Consider the following 21,034-nt stretch of genomic DNA (forward strand, 5'->3'; position numbering starts at 1 on the left):
CTGTAGTTTTTCACCAGGTTTGCACACACTGCAGGAGGTATTTTGGCCCACTCCTCCACACAGATCTTCTCTAGATCAGTCAGGTTTCTGGCCTGTCGCTGAGAAACATGGAGTTTGAGCTCCCTCCAAAGATTCTCTATTGGGTTTAGGTCTGGAGACTGGCTAGGCCACACCAGAACCTTGATATGCTTCTTACAGTGCCACTCCTTGGTTATCCTGGCTGTGTGCTTCGGGTCATTGTCATGTTGGAAGACCCAGCCTCGACCCATCTTCAATGCTCTAACTGAGGGAAGGAGGTTGTTCCCCAAAATCTCGCAATACATGGCCCCGGTCATCCTCTTCTTAATACAGTGCAGTCGCCCTGTCCCATGTGCAGAAAAACACCCCCAAAGCATGATGCTACCACCCCCATGCTTCACAGTAGGGATGGTGTTCTTGGGATGGTACTCATCAGTCTTCTTCCTTCAAACACGTTTAGTGGAATTATGACCCAAAAGTTCTATTTTGGTCTCATCTGACCACATGACTTTCTCCCATGACTCCTCTGGATCATCCAAATGGTCATTGGCAAACATAAGACGTGCCTGGACATGTGCTGGTTTAAGCAGGGGAACCTTCCGTGCCATGCATGATTTCAAACCATGACGTCTTAGTGTATTACCAACAGTAACCTTGGAAACGGTGGTCCCAGCTCTTTTCAGGTCATTGACCAGCTCCTCGCGTGTAGTTCTGGGCTGATTTCTCACCTTCCTTAGGATCATTGAGACCCCACGAGGTGAGATCTTGCATGGAGCCCCAGTCCGAGGGAGATTGACAGTCATGTTTAGCTTCTTCCATTTTCTAATGATTGCTCCAACAGTGGACCTTTTTCACCAAGCTGCTTGGCAATTTCCCCGTAGCCCTTTGCAGCCTTGTGGAGGTTTACAATTTTGTTTCTAGTGTCTTTGGACAGCTCTTTGGTCTTGGCCATGTTAGTAGTTGGATTCTTAATGATTGTATGGGGTGGACAGGTGTCTTTATGCAGCTAACGACCTCAAACAGGTGCATCTGATTTAGGAAAATAAATGTAGTGGAGGTGGACATTTTAAAGGCAGACTAACAGGTCTTTGAGAGTCAGAATTCTAGCTGATAGACAGGTGTTCAAATACTTATTTGCAGCTGTATCATACAAATAAATAGTTTAAAAATCATATATTGTGATTTCTGGATTTTTATTTTTTTAGATTATGTCTCTCACAGTGGACATGCACCTACGATGACAATTTCAGACCCCTCCATGATTTCTAAGTGGGAGAACTTGCAAAATAGCAGGGTGTTCAAATACTTATTTTCCTCACTGTATATATATATATATATATATATATATATATATATATATATATATATATATATATATATATATATATATAGCCATCTTTGAAAGCTCCCACACTTTCTGTATATGCATTAACAGACAGAAAGTGTGGGAGCTTTAAAAGATGGCTTTTTATATAAAAAATTTATTAAATATTTCACTGTCTAATATACTGACCAGTATTTCCCTCAAGCTTTTTTGAAGATTTGGCTGTAATGAAACCAGTAAAAATAACAAAATGAAAAACATCAACAAAATGTAGATAATACATAGAATACTGTATGTATAATTCTATGAGAAAAACTATTAACCATATTTCACAAAAATCTGGTTTAGTTGTTTAGTTGACAGTGAATGGCAGTGTCTAAGAGCTTTACTCATATATAAACATGATGGTACATGAATCGGTAACTCTGTGTCATGGTGTAATACAACGTACAGCAGTGTATTTCTGCAGTGTGATAGGGTGTTATGTCTGTGACGTGTTTGTAGTCACTGCAGAAGGGAGCACAAACATGCTTCATGTTTAGTCTGCTTAATTTTGTGTGTTTGATGCTATTCTCCTCATGCTGTGTCTGGTGATAATGGTAGCCAGCTGGCCGACTAGAAGCCTAGCATTGAGTCTGGGGGAAAAAAAGAGAACGAGACCTCATCTCCTGCCATCAGGGTTCACTCCATCTTACAGGCCTCGAGAGACTGCCTCTGTTTCCATCAAATCCACCCACTGACCTGTCATGGACCAATCAGCTTTGAGCAAGAGGGTGGATGTTCAGCAATCCACAGCACACTAAAATTTGCTGTGTAGTCACATCCTTTACTGGGATGAAAACAGGGTGATTCAGCTGTATTTTGTGGTCAGGTTGTAGACATGGCTGTATTTCATCATTGAGTTTTTTTCTTAGAGCTTCGTCATATACATCATCAGTATTACTATTTGTTGAAAAGCCATTAAATGCTAAGAGAATTCTAACAGGAACCTACAAATGCAACTAAGGAACAGTTTGAAACTGCTGAGATCAGATGTCACAGAACATAAAGCACAAATGCAACAAGTACAACAATCAACAAGAAATGTCCTGTTTAATGAAAGAAATGTATTATGCTGGTGTCATATTTTAGATCAGTGTGTCTCATTTACAATCAATTCATTTTGTGTGTGTGTGTGTGTGTGTGTGTGTGTGTGTGTGTGTGTGTGTGTGTGTGTGTGTGTGTGTGTGAAATAGGGGGTGGTCTAAAGCTGCAGCCTGACATAAATGCGTTGCAGCATTCAGCAGGCTCTGTCTCTTTGCATCCAGTCCTGGTGCGCCTGCTCTCTCTCTCTCTCTCTCTCTCTCTCTCTCTCTCTCTCTCTCTCTCTCTCTCTCTCTCTCTCTCTCTCTCTCTCTCTCTCTCTCTCTCTCTCTCTCTCTCTCTCTCTCTCTCTCTCTCTCTCTCCCTCTCCCTCTCCCTCGCAGTCTCACGCTTCCTCTCACGTGCCTGATACACCAATCTCTACGTCAAAGGTGGCTTGGTGTGTTTCTGTTTGAGCACAGAATTGCCCCATAATCCTCTCTCCCTCATTCCAGCTCTCTTTCTCTCTATCTCTCTACGGCTCTATTTACTCACAAACCCTCACACACACACATTGCCACAGAGAGCAGTCCCATCTTTCTATCTCTCTCTGTTTTCTACATCTTAACCACAGCTCCATACACAGCAGCCAGGATGGATGTACTAATGAAGGGATTTTCCATGGCCAAAGAGGGAGTGGTGGCCGCCGCAGAGAAGACCAAAGCTGGCGTTGAAGAGGCGGCTCAGAAGACCAAAGAGGGCGTCATGTATGTAGGTAAGTGCCAGTGAGGGAGGGAGAGCAGAGCAGAGCTGGATGATCGGTCTGCTGCAGGTGCAGTGCTTTAACGTGTTCTGATGTCGTATAACACACTGCGGTGCTGGCACCGGTGATGATCTGCCAGTTATGTAAAAGAACCCAGAAGAGTCCCATGAGGTCTCCTTAAACCCTAAGGTGCATGTGATTAATGACTCCATTCTGCAATTCACTATGTGTGTCTGTGTATGAATGTGTATGCCAGGGGTCTCATGGGAATTGAGAAATATGATAATGCACATTAGTTTCTGCATGGCTCGGTAGGTTCTAGAGGAAATGACAATGGCAGATGAGCTATGGTACTGCAGAGGCAGTGCAAAGGAACAGAAAGGGACTGATAGGATTTTAGATGCCACCGAATGGAATGAATTGCAGATCGGGTTCAATGGCAAAAGAAAAAAATAATACAAATTCTTTATTGGGACTAAAAAATTATAATGATGTGTAAAAATATTTTTATCCTAGTAATGAAAAAAAAAGGATAATCAGGTTTAAGCTTATATATTCTATGAATATTGCATTACAGAATGCTTTTTCAGTTGCTTTATATTCATACAAGAGTTGTGAGACAATTAGATATGATATGATACAATATAATATTTATTATTATTATTATTATTATTCCTCTGTGCAGCATCTAGCCCTGTACCCGAGTGAGCACTGCTGCAGCAATCCCCTCCCCAACCCACACACGTGTGTGTTTGCGTGTGCATGCGTGCATGCCTCTGCGGCAGGGTTTTTTAGTCTGTGTGAGATGAGTAGCTATACTACCACTGAAATCGTGACATAAGCTACAATGATAGATCCAGTGTGGTGTGTGGCAGGCATGCAGCTCCAGCTGTGTCCACATGTTCATTTGCCCAGTGATGTAATGCACCAGAAAAAAAAAATGAAAAGGACATCTTCGCTACAGTGCATCTTCACTGTGGCCTTGTCGAGAAAGTCATTACACAAGATTCAGGCTTGACTGATGTCTCTACCGTGGCAATGGAAAGCAACATATTTAAATATTCATAGAATTGAGTTTTTGAAATGTATTTTATGAATTGATTTATTGCTCATCTATACCTTCTCTATAATTAAATAGGCTAAACTAATCAATTTAAATCAGTCATGCTTACCAGCCTGCATCAGCATTAATGTCCTAACACTGCAGTAAAGGACTGCGTGCTCTGTTTCTCCAGACTGCACCACTCCTCTCACCAAGGTCATTTCTCCAAAGCTTGAGCTTATTTATTTCTAATCTTATGCACTATTACTGAACAAGCAAACTGGAGTTAACTGATGAACTACGAGTATACTGGTGGTTACAATAATACTAAACGATTTTGCATTTCTGTGGTTTAATCTTTAATTCAGTGTGATGTAGGATAGGAATGTGTCCAAGCCTTTGAATTACTTACTGGATAAAATGTATAGCTCTGCAGTAAATGCCTTGGTTTGACCCACTCCAGGAACACCCCCGGACAGTCAGAACAGAGCATTGTGAGTGGAGTGTCACTGCTATGGCCCAATGAACATGTCACAGGATTTTAAAAACCCTCCAGTCCGTAACCTATTTAAAATGTGTTCTGACCTATATATTTTTTAGCCTTTTGTGTTTTTACACATTGTACATGTCTATTGCTTTGGTTATTTGTCACCTTTCAAACATGGTGCAGATTAATCATGCATAGCACAAGAAAACATTTATGTCAACCTACTGGTTAGGTGGAAGCTACAGGTGGAGGCTACTGGTTAGGTGGAGTAGTGTGATGCTAAAGTCATAAGTGATGAGTTGGATTTCTATGGAACCTTAACAGGTCATCTTGTTTTTTACGCTTCCAGGAATCTAACCCATGACTAACTATTTTTTTAAGGATACATTGAAAGCATTCCTGTGGATCCAACAGGGTTAAATGCAGTTAAATAAACATTGTGTGCCCCAATTTATCCTAAGGAAAATTAAAAAACCATCAAGAATTTGTTCCTGCTTCTGGGTAAGTGTAGGCTAAGAGAGCAAGCCAGTGTGATGCAGTTTTCAGGGATAACAAGAATAGAAAGTGCAGAAGGTGCAGACATGCAGACGCTTGTCACACAGTCCCGCTTAGGCAGCCAGAACCACGTGGCTCCTACTGAACAGTAAATGGATTCAAAAATATTGTGAGAGAGAGAGAGAGAGAGAGAGAGAGAGAGAGAGGAGAGAGAGAGAGAGAGAGAGAGAGAGAGAGAGAGAGAGAGAGAGAGAGAGAGAGAGAGAGAGAGAGAGGTAGGGAGGTGTGTCATTATATTCAGATGTGAGAGAAATTAAAAACAGATGCTTCAGTCTTAATAAACACATCCTTCACAAAGGTCATTAGTTCTTCCTATTACACACAAAGTGATTAGTTTTCTTGTCATTTTACCTCTCGCCTTTCCTCCTCCCTCTCTCTCTCACTCACTGTCACTGTCACTCTCTCTTTCTCTCTCTCTCTCTCTCTCTCTCTCTCTCTCTCTCACACACTCACACACACACACACACACACACACACACACACACACACACACACACACACACACACACACACACACACACACACACACACACACTAACTTTATTTCTCTTTCCCTTCTCTCTTTTTGATGTTTCGGTCTCTCGTCATCAATCTCCATCTTTCTTCCTCCCCTCTCCTTCAACCATATTCTCAGCCTCCCTAGAGCATGTTATGTAACTGCCATTTAATCAGCAGGGAAGCATCTGAAAGCAGGCCTGTGGACAGTCACGAAACAAGCAGAACGCCATTTGCTTCAGCCAGCAAATACATGTTTTCTCATGTAGATAGTCTGTAACACATTCCCCAAAACATATATATAAAACATATATTTTAAATCTCTCTCTCTCTCTCTCTCTCTCTCTCTCTCTCTCTCTCTCTCTCTCTCTCTCTCTATCTCTCTCTCTCTCTCTCTCTCTCTCTCTCTCTCTCTCTTTTCCTCTCTCTCTTTATGTATGTATATATATATATATATATATATATATATATATATATATATATATATATATATATATATATATATATATATACATATATACATACATAAACATAAATGTGTGTGTGTGTGTGTGTGTGTGTGTGTGTGTGTGTGTGTATATATATATATATATATGTATATATATATATATATATATATATATATATATATATATATATATATATATATATATATATATATATATATATATATATATGAATGTGTACCCACTGTAGGCACACAATCATGGTTATGACTGACAAGAGTGGAACTCAATGTGGTCTTCTACACATTTTGTAGCCCATCCACATACTGTACTTTTCATGTTCACCACAGGTGCAAGCAGATTTGATTTACCAGAGCCTTCCATTAATACAAACCAAGTTGACTATTCTTTTTTTGACATGTTTTACTCTAGAGACTATTGTGCTTTAAAAAAACACCAGGGGATCAGAAGTCTATGTTTAATCCAGCCCTACCAGCGGCCAACGTCATTGAGATCATATTTGTTCTATTCATTTTGAGGTTTGATATAAACATTGACTAAAGTTCTTGAACTGTAGCTACATAAAGAGTATGTATTGTGCTAGACTGAATGGATGATAGATTAATTATATAATTGTATGACTAAGCAGGCATGCAACTGTTCCTGCTAAAGTGTTTGATGAGTGCAATTATATGACTCTGTCTGAAAAACATCAAGGCAATAACAGATTTCTTTTGTGTCGCAGGTAATAAGACAAAGGAGGGAGTTGTATCAGGTGTCAACACAGGTAAGGGGTAACAATAGCTTGTGATAGGTTAACTGTGTAAAATAACTGCCATAGTTTAGTAAAAAAAATACTTCAATTTTTTTTGTCTCTGCACCAGTGACACACAGGAATACAGAGCAAGCAAACATAGTTGGCGATGCAGCAGTGGCGAATGCTAACGATTTGGGACAGAAGACTGTGGAGGGAGTGGAGAACGTAGCTGCATCAACCGGCTTGGTGAATCCAGTAAGTGCATATCAGTCTGAACAAATAGCTATCTTTCTCAGGGGCAGCAAATGACACACTTTCCCCCATAGTTAAAGAAACAGTAGATGATGTTTAGGGCCCTCTGCTGTCTATAATGTGAATTGCAAATTGAATTAACTTATCCACTCACCAGATGCATTGGTTGAAACTAGCCATGTTACTGAGCAGCCTATTATGGATAAGAGGTGGAGCTAATTTCAAGAAGCTTGAAATTAAGAGACTAGCTAATTCATTTTACAGTGCAATATTGAAAGTTTGTTTGCATTTACATTATGCTTTTTGAAATGATATAATTATTCTAGGTCTAAAAACACCATTATACTATACACACACACACACACACACACACACACACACACACATATATTTGGGCTGTCAAATATTTATTTGCGATCAATTTGTTGTAATGTACCTTAACTTTGTAAAGTAATTATGTTTTTTTTTTTTTTTATTACGTAAATTATGTAAATTAAATGGTTTTAAATCATAAAAAACACCATACGAAACTTCTGCAGTGCTATAGACGGTTTTAATTGCCGGGTGTGTGCATCATGGCGGTTTCTTGGTCAGGGCTATAGGGCTATAAGTCTCTGATCCATTACCACAGTAGATGGCGGTAATGATCTACTTAAGACTGCGAACTGCCAATAAAGAAGAAGAAGTAAAAGAAGAAGAAGAAGAATCATGGCGGATTTTGGTGCTTGTTTTGAGAATTGGCGCATCGGTTAAATAAATGTTTAGTGATTCGTTTTTTGGTTTTTTTTGTTTTTTTGCTGGAGTTTATGTATTTATTTCTAATAGCTAAGTAAAGAAAGAGTTTCGTGAATAAATGTTGCATTGAAGGTTTTAATTTTGCCCCTTTTATATTTTTTTATTTTATTTTTTTTAATAAAAATTCTAATAAAAAATTCTAAATACAAAAAAGGTTGCATTAATCGCATGTTAATAAAAGTAGTGCCGTTAAAATAAATTTGCAATAACAGCCCAAATATTAAGCCCATATATATATATATGTGTGTGTGTGTGTGTGTGTGTGTGTGTGTGTGTGTCATTTATCTTAGTTCTATACATTTCAAAATGACATGATCAGTGTAGTAAGTAGGAGCAAGTATAAAAAATGAACTATCCTATACTGTAACTCAAGTCCAATTTTTTTTTATAACCTTACACTGTCTAGACACAAGTATGGGTTTCTTTTATATTGTGTTTTCTGTCTGTCTTTATCACCATGCTGATTACAGGATGAACCTATATATGAGGTGCTTTTTTTATATAGGTTTATGGTTACTGAATGCAAATATTTTATGGGTGATATGGGTTACTGAATGCAAAGCATGTATGCTAACATACAGGATGAAGCAAAATGCAAGAATATCAGTTAATATACATATAGCATACAAATCATGGAGCTGTGCTTATGATATTTCTCTTCATTAAAACATCAATACTGATGTATGCATGTCTAATGTATGCTTATATCCCTATTATTTGAATATATGAATAGGTGTCCTAAAGCTGCTGTATAACAAAATCTTACATTGCAGTGCTTTTCAGTTTCTAGCAATGCTTGCGGTTTTGTCGCATCACTACTGTCACACCCAAGAAATCCTACTAACATTACCTGTTTTTACCTATATTCAGATCAGTGTGCATTTATTTTCTTGTTTGTTTATTACACTGCTTTCTTCCATTGAATTAATTCCAACTTCATTATTAAACCGCAAGGTTGCTTCAAAACAGAAATAACATTTTATCTTCTAATCTGCCAGAGGGAACAGATGAGATTGATTGCATTAAACATTAAACCCCATACCAAAAGACAAAGGAATAAATTACTTTACATTTTTTATTTACTGTAAATTAATTAGTAGTAATTCATGTGGACTTGTTTATAAATGAAGAAACATTAGTTAATGTAGGTATGCTTACCGAATTATAGCCCCCAAAAAATGAATACTAAACATGTCACTGATGGTACTTACATTCAGTATCAGTATCATATTAAATCCTGAAAACATGTTTAAGGTTTAACTTGGCTTTGGAAATGTTTTTCCTTTTGTTTTTCTTTATTTTCCTTCTGTTATGTTTAATTTTAGTATATTTATATTTGATTGATTGTTATATTTACAATGTAAGAATTTAATTGCAAAGTGCTTCAATTTAAAAAATGATTAATATAATGATAATTTTAGTGCAGAGCAGTTGCATGAAAACTTGCATCTGTGATTGCCTTGATTTTCTCTACCAGACTTCTATTGCATGCCTGCATTGAATGGAGCAAACCTGGAGAAATAATTGAAATACAGTACTGGATATGAACAAGAAAGACCTTGCTATTATTTTCTGTCACAAGTATGACATTACTTACTCAAGTCTGACAATACTAACTCATTAATTACCCCTTTTTGTTCTTTTTTTTTCCACATTCAGATATACACTTCAATATTCTCAAAGTCTCAGATTTCAGTGTTAGTTTTAATAGTTTTATGTGTTAATTAAAATAATCTAGACACTGATTTATGTTGCTGCAGCAACTAGAGCAATCCTAATCCTTCTGTGTTTTCCAATCTACATGGTGGGTGTACACTGTCTGTCTGTCTGTCTGTCTGTCTGTCTGTCTGTCTGTCTGTCTGTCTGTCTGTGTCTTTTTTCCATACCAGATTTTTGCAGTTTTTTAAATTGACAATATGGGGAAATGTATACTTCAAGTCAAATAGCCCCTAAAAAAAATAAGCCTAATAGGCTTTCATTTCCGTGAAATTCCTGATGTTGTAGGCTGTCCTACAAAATGCTGAGCTAAAGGCAGCGATTGACAGAGTGAGAGTTGAGAAAATTGAAAGCAGGTGTCTGGATCCAAATTCCTGGGTTAGTGACTCAGCAGAACCATCTAGCTGCATTGCAGGGAGGAAGAGAGTGGAGAGAGATCAGTAAAGATATTTGCAAATATCAAATATCTCCACAGATGATACATGGATGTTTCTGCTTCACATTTCCATTTTATATATATAAAAAAAAAAAAAAAAAAAAAAATCAATTTTATTGATCAGTAACCATCTTGGTTAGGGTCGTACATTCAGAACCTTTAAAAATTTTGTCAAAAAGATTTTGCAGCAGGTATAACTAGAATCCCACCTAGTGCACAATGTGCACACAACTTTCACACTCATCCACACACAGTGGTAATATAGTATAGTCAGTACACCTACACATTTTTCAGAAATAGGAATGCAAAAACAAAAAACAACAACTCTGACGAGTCAATTTACTATTGCCAAAACACATTAAAAACTCAGTGGAAGATAGTAAAGAAGTAATTGTGTGTGTGTGTGTGTGTGTGTGTGTGTGTGTGTGTGTGTGTGTGTGTGTGTGTCCTCAGTCGGATTTCTCACAGGGCGGGATGGAAGGTGGAGATGGAGGCCAGGTAAACACCACAAGAACACTCGAACACGGTCGAAAACATCACACATCATTTGAAAAATCTACAACACAGGTTTGATGCTAATAAAACTTTTCCAACTTTGTCTTTCAAACAGGGTTATTAGGCCTGGAATCGGAAACCAACACATTTTTCCTTCCTCTGTCACGCAATCAGCTTCCTCACTCCAGTCCAGGCATCACATCAACACTTATACACACATCTCTTAAAAATTGTTTCCGTGTGTATGAAAACCCAAACCTTTTCTTGGGCTCCTGTTTGTTCTGTGTAATGCTATCGTTCCCTCAAAGCTCCAGTGTCGGTGTCGTCATGCTGTTCTGCTGATGTTGTCACCCCCGGCTCCAGTTACAAATTTCATACACAAGCAATGTTATGTTAAATGGCATATATGAAGAGGAAATCATGTGTAGTGTGAAAATTACTGTGGTGCGTTTTTTGACTTCCAGAAATGTGATTTAACCTTCATCTAGACAGTCTAATTGAACAAACCAAGCATTTTACATCATATTTTTCTAAAGTATGTAACATTAATTATTAAACAAGTAAGGGCAGTGATATACAGTGTGGGAAAATTATCATGTAAGTGAAGGTTGGGTTACGTTTCACAAGACATCCATTAAAGCATGTAATTAGTCAATGTTTCATCCTTGTAACTAATGAATGCAGTCATTTTTGGAGTTATTTTTGTCTTTAAGATGCTGTATGAGGTGTGTAAACTCAAATCCATTACTTTCCTTCAGCTTAGACTAAGTGAAATCTGTGTGTTTGCTTGATCACTAATAGTAGATTTATTGTATAGAGAATTCTATAAAGAAATAAATAGATATTTATCCATATTTAAATACAACACTATTTTGTTTAGTGTACATGTAGCACTGGCAGACATGTTTCTATTCCTTTGCTTGTCTTTGTGAAAAGGCAGAAATCAAGAAGTGAGTATTTGTTATTTATTAAAAAGAAGCAGTGTTTGTCTGAAAATAAAATAAAAGCTGGAGGGAGAAAAGAGAAGAAAAAAAACCCAATTCCATCTTATTCGATTTGATTTTGATTTCCCTGCAGCGCATGTTGTAAATTCGGTGTGCCAGCATAGCAGAGATTTCTAATGCCTGTGATGTGAAGCAATAGTTCTACCACTGCAGAGTTTGTCAGTGGGTTGTTCTGTAGCAAATTTGCAGTGATGATGTTTTAGCACTGTGTTTTATTAACTGAATGTCCAGATGTATTTGATGACTTTATTCATCTGTTTATTCTCTTGACAAAACCCCTCAGATATTGTGTCCCAGCTCAGCCTGTGTACGCTTTTGTTGGCTTTTAGCAGGGAAAAATGTTTCAAATGTCGCTGTGTGTTTTTAGTTTGAAGTCATCAGAACCTGAAGACTGCATGTTGCCTTATCAGCACTCGAATCGTCACACATGTGAAAACAAATTCCATTTTTTTTCCTTACATAAATTTTTGAAAATTCACGTACAAACACGCATGTACACACACACACTCATACACACACCCACACATAAACACACCTAAACCTGATTGATTTGGCATCGAAGCAGAAAAGCTTATTTTATAGAGTATAAATGAAATTAAAAACTGAAATAAAGTTTTGTTGAAATCGAATAAAATCTGTTTAATGGTTTTAATCACTTTAATATTATATATAAGGTGCACTTCAGTTAATAAAATTGTACTTGCCCTTAAACTTTAAGTTTCAAAGGTATTTTATATGTATATGTCCTGCCAATAAATACATATTGAACTCAGGATAACTTTTTGTATGTAAAAAGCAATTCAAATAATTAAAATTTTATTTAACTAAATTAATGAATGAATGAACTAATTAATTGTGACTAAAGTCACAAACTAATGCTGGAAAATTCATGGGTGGAAAATACTTCATTGCTATACTTCATTTGAGAAGCACTAAAATTATAGAAAAAATATCAGTATATACAAACTTCATGTCTAGTACAGAAAGGTAGGGGAATCTTAAGGGAATGCTAGAGATATTCATGTGTTTTTGAATATGGATCAGCAAATAGACTGTAAAGGTTTGAGGATGGACACTCCAGGCTCTTCCTCAGCCAAATACTTTTATTTTCTGAAGTATGACTCATTTAAATGTTTTACTTTAATGTTGTAAACTATGGTTAAGGCATTGGAATATTGATTGGAAAGTTGTGAGTTCAAATCTTAGCAACACCAAGCTGCCACTGCTGGGACTTTGAGCCAGGCCCTTAACCCTCAACTTCTCATTTGTATAAATGAGATCATTGCAAATCGCTCTGGATAAGGACATCGATTTCATTACATAACATAAATTAGCTAGGCTGATTCAAGCTATATGATAGATATTTTACTTCTGATTTCCAAACAATGTAGCTTTAGTCATGCACATGACCAGTATACAGACAGAAGGTAAGTACAATATGTAACTTTAGGTTACTCTTCTCTTAACGTACGAAAGTATTTTGCCACATTATTTATTCAAATGAGTACTTTTTCCACTTCTGTGAAAGTCAGGTGGCAGAGACTCGTGCAGTTGCAGGATTGGAGAACAACATTGGAGAACAAATAATTCTAAACAGAAAATAAGGTTTGGCAAATTAAAATTCTTCAGAATTAAGCAATGAATTAAGTGACTGTCCACGCTTTGTCTATAGAAAGCAATGGATTATTGAAACATTGCAAGTCATGCAGGTGAACAGGAAGATTGAAGTGATCTTGTTTACTTTGTGTAGGTGCTGGAGGAGCCATTTTAATAGAGACATTAAATTTAAATAAATCAGTATTACTTAGTGAATAGAATTGACTATCTATTAATTGCAGTCAGTGTATTATTACTTACAGAAGTCATATTAAGGATGTATTACGATGTCCTATTAAACCTTGATCCTCACTTCAGTCAAAGTTTATTGCGAAGAAATTTTTTCCTACAACTACAACATATTCTAGGCTCAGCGAAAAAATTCCCTTAAAAGTAATCACTGACAATATGTATAATATTCTCCTCCTCTCCAGTTTCAACCAGATCCAATGTGCAGGAAAACCGGGTGATGATCAGAAGATTTGTTGCATTAATGCACTGGTTTGTTATAAACTATAGTAGAATAGTCTGCTGTTAGCAATCAGTGAAGCTGGTATATGATCTGGTGGTTCAGGATCTTTACACTGCAAAATAGACTATAAATGAAACTAACATCAAAACAAAATAATTACACACCGCACCCCAAACACAAATACAGGACATCGTGTGAGAAGAGAGCCAAACCCACTGGGAGATTGTGTGAACTCTGTCCTGTTCAAACAAGATTTTTTGACACCTGAATATCTCATTCAAATATTTTTTATTTAAATGTTTTGTTTATTGTCTTTATGGTGCATTTACATCCTACACATTACTTGCAGAACAGTGGACTCTAATCAGGAGTGTATGTTTGGAAAATCTTTTTTATGATGCTTTACAAAACCAGAGTTCCCATAGCAGGGCATCACTACCCTTACAGGGAAAGCCTGTAATTCCTGTTCAACATAAAAAAAAACGCCCATATGGAGAATGTGTGTCATCCAGTTTACCATTAAACAATGTTTTGAGGGAAAAAAATAAAAAAATTGTGCCTTAAGCACAATTGCACTACAATTATGATATTCCCTTTTCTACCTAATATATCTTCTTTATGTCAATGTGCCACTTAATGAGTACTTAATGATCACTTGTATATAATAATTTCAATTAAATCCTTGATTTCAGTCATCAAACACAAAGCTCCAGCAGGAGTAGGTGGACTACAATACACCGTTTACTTGAGCTTCAATGAAAATACTATCAGCTGAATAAATAAAAAAAAAAAAAGGAAAAAGACTGTGCAGTCTCTGTGTGTGTGTGTGTGTGTGTGTGTGTGTGTGTGTGTGTGTGTGTGTGTGTGTGTGTGTGTGTGTGTGTGTGTGTGTGTGTGTGTGTAGCATAGGCTGAACCACTGTGAGTGGTTGTGTTTTGTGCTTTAGGGGTGTGTTTATGAGTTTTGCATGTATAAAAAGTATGCTGGTCTATGTTTAACACACACAGACACAAACACACACGAAAACACTGACTTAGCACTTGTTGAACTTGTTAAATTTACTAACATGGACTTTGGCAAAGGAGGAATTGATGGACAGGTCAATAAGGTCATTGACCAGGCAGGTAAGGAAAACAAAGCATTTAAACATATCTATGAATGAATGTTGTATCAAGATAGGATTTTTTTTTTTTTTACAAGTATTAATTGTGATGCAGTTAGAACACCATTATTATTATGATTTAAAAAATTATAAATATCTACACTTTTGTCTATTCTTACATACAAATTGTTTTATTTACATTTTACAAAACAGGCTCCAGTCCAATGAAATGTATAGCTGATAGGCATTGCGGATGCTAATAATAGATTGCATGTGTTCAGTATGCACTTTTAAGAAGTCCTTTCACAGGGTTATATTAATTGTACTAATTGAATTTATTCATTGTACTTATTGTTTAAAGCTGGGGCTGCCAAAAAGAAAATTAACGAGACGATCGGAGGAAATGCGAGCAAGGACAAGAAACCAGCAGGAGGTAATGCTGATATCATTTGGCCTATTATCCTTATTTGTTCATTTTTTTTTTTTAATATCTATTTTAATATGTTTACTATTAGCAAGGAAACAGTGGTAAATTGAGTTATGAAGTTGAAATAAAATTAGGATCACTGTGTACATGTCTGACTGTTTGTAATAATAGCTGCAGGTATTGGGGACATGGTGGGTGGTGCGATCACCAAAGCAGCAGTGGACCAGGCATCTGGTAAAGCAGCAGATCAAGCACTCGCTTTTGGGAAGAAGATGATTAATTGAATTTCATTCTTTTTATTTTGCACTTTAAAGCTTTTATAAATGTACCTCTTCAAAAAAAAGCAACCTTCTCCTTTATCTATAACCTACATGAGCTTTGTAGCACTTTCTATCAAATTAACCAAACACATTTGACTTCTGTTGTAATGGAACAAAAGCACCTTTTTTGTCTGATTATCTCATATTCCAGATCCTTTGAATAAAGTGTTCAGTTAAAACATGGATGTTTTCATTTCTTTATTCTCAACAACAAAAAATAAGCAATACAAATTTTTCCAAACAAATTTCCACATGATGGTGTAGATGAGTTTTGTGAATGGTTTTGTTCCCCCATAAGCTACGCTCACCCGCCCACACACACATACACAAACACACACACTTTTCCAGAGCGTCAGCAAATAGCAAATCCACTGGATTTAATATTCAGACAATTTAAACTGAAGATTTTAGGTTTAGCATGTCTCGAAGACAAATTGCTGAACAGGACCAGTGTGTTGGATGGATTTCTCCTATGTGTGGTATTTTATGAACGTTAAACTACGGGTAGAAAGACGGTAAACCCTCAGAGTACAAAACTAATGCTCTAAGGTCTAAGGCATCTTTAGTGTTGTCTTTCAATACTCATAAGTTGGGGGCCACAAGTTTTTCGGGATAACAGACAATACAAATAAATCTAATAATGTTTTGAGGAACTGGTGAAGGAGAATAATGTCATTTGCATGATGGATGCCGACCCAATACAGCAAACATTAGTTAAAAACAAATTAGTAAAAAACTAACAGTAATGTGATTGACTGGAACTAAATAACATTAAAGTATATTGATGCTCATGACATACTCCATGACATAACTAGCAGCTTGTATTAAATGTCATATATAACCGGAGGATACAGAAATTACAGCAGAATTAGAATGAATTCTATGGAAAAACTTGGCAAAATATGAGATTGGAGAGTTAATATTTCATTTTATTTATTTTAATAACTTGGGGATACTATAGGTGTCACTGTATACCCTGAAAAGAACAACAACAACAAAAGGTTGTGGTGTAATGGGGCACAGGGTTGGTCTAAGGCCGTTTACAGAGAAAGAATCTTGTCGAGGGAGGAGATTGAGGATTTATGTGAAGGTCAGGCCAGCCTCATTGTACACCTTGAAGACCTTCTCGATGGCATTGACGTAAGCTGCTGTCCTGAGGTCCAGGCCCAGGTTGTACTTGTGGGCCGTACGCATAATTTGCTACAAAAGACAAAATTTTTTTTTTACAAATAAAATACGATTGGTTATTGCTGAATAACTACACATTGATTAAAGCCTTCCCAACTGAAAGGTTATGAAAACCTGGTTAATCAGTGTGGGTAATTTTGTCTCAGATGCTTAGGACTGCTAAAGCAAGTTCAACATTACAGACATAAAGGCGGCACGAGGTATGTGCACACACTGTGGTTGTCATTCCACAGAGAAGAGTCATACAAGCCTAAAGCAAGGGTTGTGGTTCAAACACATTTAACACCTACTGAATACAACACGTTGTCATTATAGTTTTATATCAGAAAACTGGCTAGTTGCCTGAATTAATCTGCAAATGATATCAAAACAGCTTTTCACAGACTGCCGAGCGATCATTAATGCGGTCTACAACCTTTAATTTGCACTTCTTGAAAACATTTTTCACATGTTCCAATTGGCATATTTTGGTTATTATATTTCATTTTGTAACACAGAAAGAGATCATGACCTCAAGGTCATGCAGAATGACTTACCCTTGCAGATCTTTCCATTGTGTAGGCAAGTCCAGAGTGCACAATGTCTTTCTCTGAGGCACCCTACACATTACAAAAAAAAACATGTATTAGATCAGTATATAAAATAGATCAGCACTCATTCTTCATTTATTGTGTAAATCCAGTATGGGTGTTTATTATTAGTTCATTAAAAGTCTGTGCAGCAGTTAAAAAAAAGCCAATACACAACATTAATTAACCCATTTATACTGAATATAAGATGCTAAATGAGAACTAATATTATGACTAATTATATCTTATTCTGAAAAAAAAAAAACTCCATGCATTTACACTTCATGGAACCACTGATTGTCCAAAGTGAGGGACATTTCAAGTTAATATGCAAATTAGACCAGCTTGTCATTCACAGGGCATGGGTGTCACCTGTTGGGTGAGGCTTTTGTTGTTAAACATGGCTTGGAGAACCAGCTGTATTTACGGTTGCTTAACTTGGCTCAAATGATTCATGGAATCAGATATAAATAGGTTTTGAATGATTATTTTGCTGTGATTTTTTGGGATGATCTCAACCTTGATAAAATCCTAATATGCATGACATGACTTATTTGAGAAAACAAGAAAAACATCAGATACAGTATCAGAAAAATCTGATTATTGTTTTCTATCACACACACACACACACACACACACACACACACACACACACACACACACACACACACACACACACACACACACACACACACACACACACACACACACACTGATACTTACTGCTACACGGGCCTGGAATTCTGCAGTGGGAACCACAGGGATGGGGCCACCTTGCTTTCCAAACTTCCGCTCAAGACTTTCTTGCACAGACACTGGAAGATATAAACGTAAGATTGAGTACAATGATGTGTGATTTCTTACAAAAGAGCTGCAGGAGAGTTCAGATGATGGGAATGCAGGAGTATTCAATAAACCGAGCATTAAACAACCCCAGGCTGACAATAAAAATGAAAATATGATTTACAGTATTGATCTTTGTACAATTGGGTAAATTAACAATGTGATATGGTAATGAAATGGTCATGTAAGAATAAGGGAGATGTGCAGACCTGCAGTAACTACAGGAGAATTAAGTTGATCAGTCACACTATAAAGTTATGGGAAAGAGTAGTGGAAACCAGGCTGAGAGGAGAGGTGACCATCTGTGAGCAACAGTATGGTTTTATGCCGAGGAAGAGCACCACAGACGCATTATTTGCTTTGGGAATGTTGATGGAGAAGTATAGAGAAGGTAAGGAGAAATTGCATTGTGTGTTTGTGGATTTAAAGAAAGCGTACGACAGAGTGCCGAGAGAGGAGCTGTGGTATTGTATGAGGAAGTCAGGTGTGTCAGAGAAGTATGTGAGGGTGGTGCAGGACATGTATGAGGACAGTGTGACAGCAGTAAAGTGTGCAGTAGGAATGACAGACTGGTTCTAGGTGGATGTTGGACTGTATAAAGGATCGGCTCTGAGCCCTTTCCTGTTTCAGTGGTGATGGATAAGTCTCCATGGACTATGATGTTTACGGATAACATTATTTGTAGTGAGTGTAGGGAGCAGGTTGAGAAGAGCCTGGAGAGGTGGAGGTATGCGTTGGAGAGAACGGGAATGAAAGTGAGTAGGAGTAAAACAGAGTACATGTGTGTGAATGAGAGGGAGGGCAGTGAAGAAGAAGAAGAAGTTTTTGCCTCATAATACAGTAAGCTGTGTAAACTTTATGAAAGGATATTATTCAATTCCCTGTAATTAAAACTACATGCAGCCTGCACCAAGACCAAGATCACGATTTAAGATATCAAAGTTTAGTGTAATGGTGTTTTTCCTTCTTTTAACAGGAACAGACATGCAGATATACAATTCTTATATTTCTGTCATTTTTCAGAAATATAATGGCAAAGAAGGGCAGAAAAATAGACCCATGACGTGATCCAAACAATTTTACCAAATACTATGTTCCTCTATCCATTAGGGGTGTAACAATACACAAAATTCATGGCTCGGTTCGTACCTCAGTGTTTAAGTCATGGTTCCGTACGATTTCTGCACAATTAGGGGGAAGAAATGCAAACCATGAAATTGCTTGTCGTTTTTTTATTAACGCAGGATTGCATTCGTTACACATGAACTGAACCGAAATTCTTGTACTGAATAATTTTGGTACAAATATGTGTACCGTTACACCACAATTATCCGTATATGCTACACTGCATTAAAAAAAATCCCATAAAACCAAAATGATCACTAGGCTTTTCTGATAATCCTCCTCTTAAAAACTTCATACCTTTGATGTTCTATCAACACAACAGCCAGCAAGGCTTATTTGATTTACATGAAGAAGTGAGAGAGTGAAAAAGACAAGAAACAGGAAAAAAAAAGTGACTGCAAAAGCACATTCAATTGAGAAGGGAGGAATGGTAATGGGGGGTTTGCACCACCCCGATGACTCAAATGTAGACAAACGAGTCCAAGGCGAGATATAGGTTGTAAAGCGTGTTGTGCAGGGCGGATTAAAAAAGTGAATCTGGTTCTTTAGTTCAGCACTGCCTGGTTACTAGTAAACAAAGATGCTGCAAAGAGCACATCATGTTACTGGAGATAAATAAATAATTTCTTAAATGTAGCATAGACAATGCAATGATTTTGTTCCAGTTCAACAGCCTATGCAGCACCTCCCAAAAAACTCATTCAAATAAAGACCAAAAAACAGACAACACCTATTTTTCTTCTCCTTATTGTCTTCAAATAATTATAGGAGTTTAATGTCTGTCTTAGACACACTGATTAAACTCAGATCAACTAATGTGTCATTTTGATTTGACGAAATTAGGCAGAAACTGTGTAAATTTTATTATAATGTTGTAATAAATGCAGGTTGTATAATACTCACTCAGTAAATGGTAGTTGGAGTCCCTCTCGTACTTGAAGGTCAAACGACCGTAACTGACATGGTTCAGGTTCTTCAGCCACTCGAAGTAGGAGACAGTCACACCGCCGGCATTTAGGTACATGTCCTGTAGTTAGATCAAAAGCAAACACAAAGTTCAGTAATTCATTTATCTTGCTAAATAGCCTTTGGTATAAATAGCAACCTGGAAAAACCTCCTAACAGCAACAGAGTAAGAATGTTCATGTTTGACCTAAAAACTGCAAATATCAGCCTAGTGTTTACTTCCGAGCACTTTTAGAAGATAATCTTACCGGAATGACCATGATGTTCCTCTCCAAGAAGATCTTGTCAGCATCTGGTGTAGTGGGGCCATTAGCTCCTTCAGCAATGATCTAAACCACCACAATGAACAGGTCAAAGCTGTATCAAGCTAATCACAAACACAATGGTAGGCAAATAGAATTGGATAGTGAGAGATGGCATATTGATTACATTCTAATACTGGTTCTAGAACAGTGGAGCAAAACGACACATCTGCACATACAATCATTACATAATACCAGAGAGAAACAAGACCCATTTATAGTACAGACCTGGTGGCTTTACTGGTTAAAGTTCTGGGCTACAGATCCAGAGGTTTTATATTAGGAGCATCAGACCATAATTCTCTTGATAAGTGTATGCGACATTTCCAAAACAAGCTAATACTGAATGTAAATAAAAGTTCACAGACCTGTACTTTTTTTTCTTGATCGTCTACTATATACTCATTCATTTGTTGTTATACTATATTTTACATGACTAATTATTTACCAAAAAAAAAGTGTCACATCTCTACTTTG

General features: G+C 37.0%; 2 protein-coding genes and 1 long non-coding RNA gene across 8 annotated transcripts in view; 2 read left to right on the forward strand and 1 right to left on the reverse strand.

Annotated features, from left to right (window-relative positions):
- The first annotated feature begins 2,660 nt into the window (after positions 1 to 2,660).
- sncgb (synuclein, gamma b (breast cancer-specific protein 1)) lies at positions 2,661 to 15,743 on the forward strand. Of its 6 annotated transcripts, none has more exons than XM_083556671.1 (8): positions 2,661 to 3,179; positions 6,938 to 6,979; positions 7,077 to 7,204; positions 10,602 to 10,646; positions 10,759 to 14,559; positions 14,620 to 14,839; positions 15,179 to 15,250; positions 15,416 to 15,743. In XM_083556671.1, the coding sequence occupies exons 1-5, from the start codon at positions 3,059 to 3,061 to the stop codon at positions 10,765 to 10,767; spliced, it is 345 nt and encodes a 114-aa protein (XP_083412797.1). In that variant the 5' UTR covers positions 2,661 to 3,058; the 3' UTR covers positions 10,768 to 14,559; positions 14,620 to 14,839; positions 15,179 to 15,250; positions 15,416 to 15,743. The 6 variants fall into 6 exon arrangements, 5 of the variants coding, with proteins under 5 accessions (XP_083412797.1, XP_083412793.1, XP_083412794.1 ...); XM_083556667.1 differs by having other exon boundaries at positions 2,742 to 3,179; positions 10,759 to 14,567; XM_083556668.1 differs by having other exon boundaries at positions 2,742 to 3,179; positions 10,759 to 14,563.
- LOC310735060 lies at positions 7,654 to 8,067 on the forward strand. Its single transcript, XR_014536214.1, has 2 exons — positions 7,654 to 7,769; positions 7,813 to 8,067. It is a non-coding gene; the product is annotated as an uncharacterized lncRNA (long non-coding RNA).
- Positions 15,744 to 15,749: 6 nt separating the features above from the next.
- glud1b (glutamate dehydrogenase 1b) overlaps positions 15,750 to 21,034 on the reverse strand; it is an 18,378-nt gene continuing 13,093 nt past the window's right edge. Inside the window, exons 9-13 of the mRNA XM_083556560.1 lie at positions 20,504 to 20,584; positions 20,193 to 20,316; positions 18,045 to 18,136; positions 17,289 to 17,351; positions 15,750 to 16,764 (exon numbers count right to left, since the gene is read on the reverse strand). Of these exons, the coding sequence (XP_083412686.1) occupies positions 16,645 to 16,764; positions 17,289 to 17,351; positions 18,045 to 18,136; positions 20,193 to 20,316; positions 20,504 to 20,584 (480 nt within the window). The 3' untranslated portion in view covers positions 15,750 to 16,644. The remainder of the gene's footprint in view (positions 16,765 to 17,288; positions 17,352 to 18,044; positions 18,137 to 20,192; positions 20,317 to 20,503; positions 20,585 to 21,034) is intronic.

The sequence above is a fragment of the Silurus aristotelis genome (assembly GCF_946808225.1).
Source record: "Silurus aristotelis genome assembly, chromosome: 12".
Taxonomy (NCBI): Eukaryota; Metazoa; Chordata; class Actinopteri; order Siluriformes; family Siluridae; genus Silurus; species Silurus aristotelis.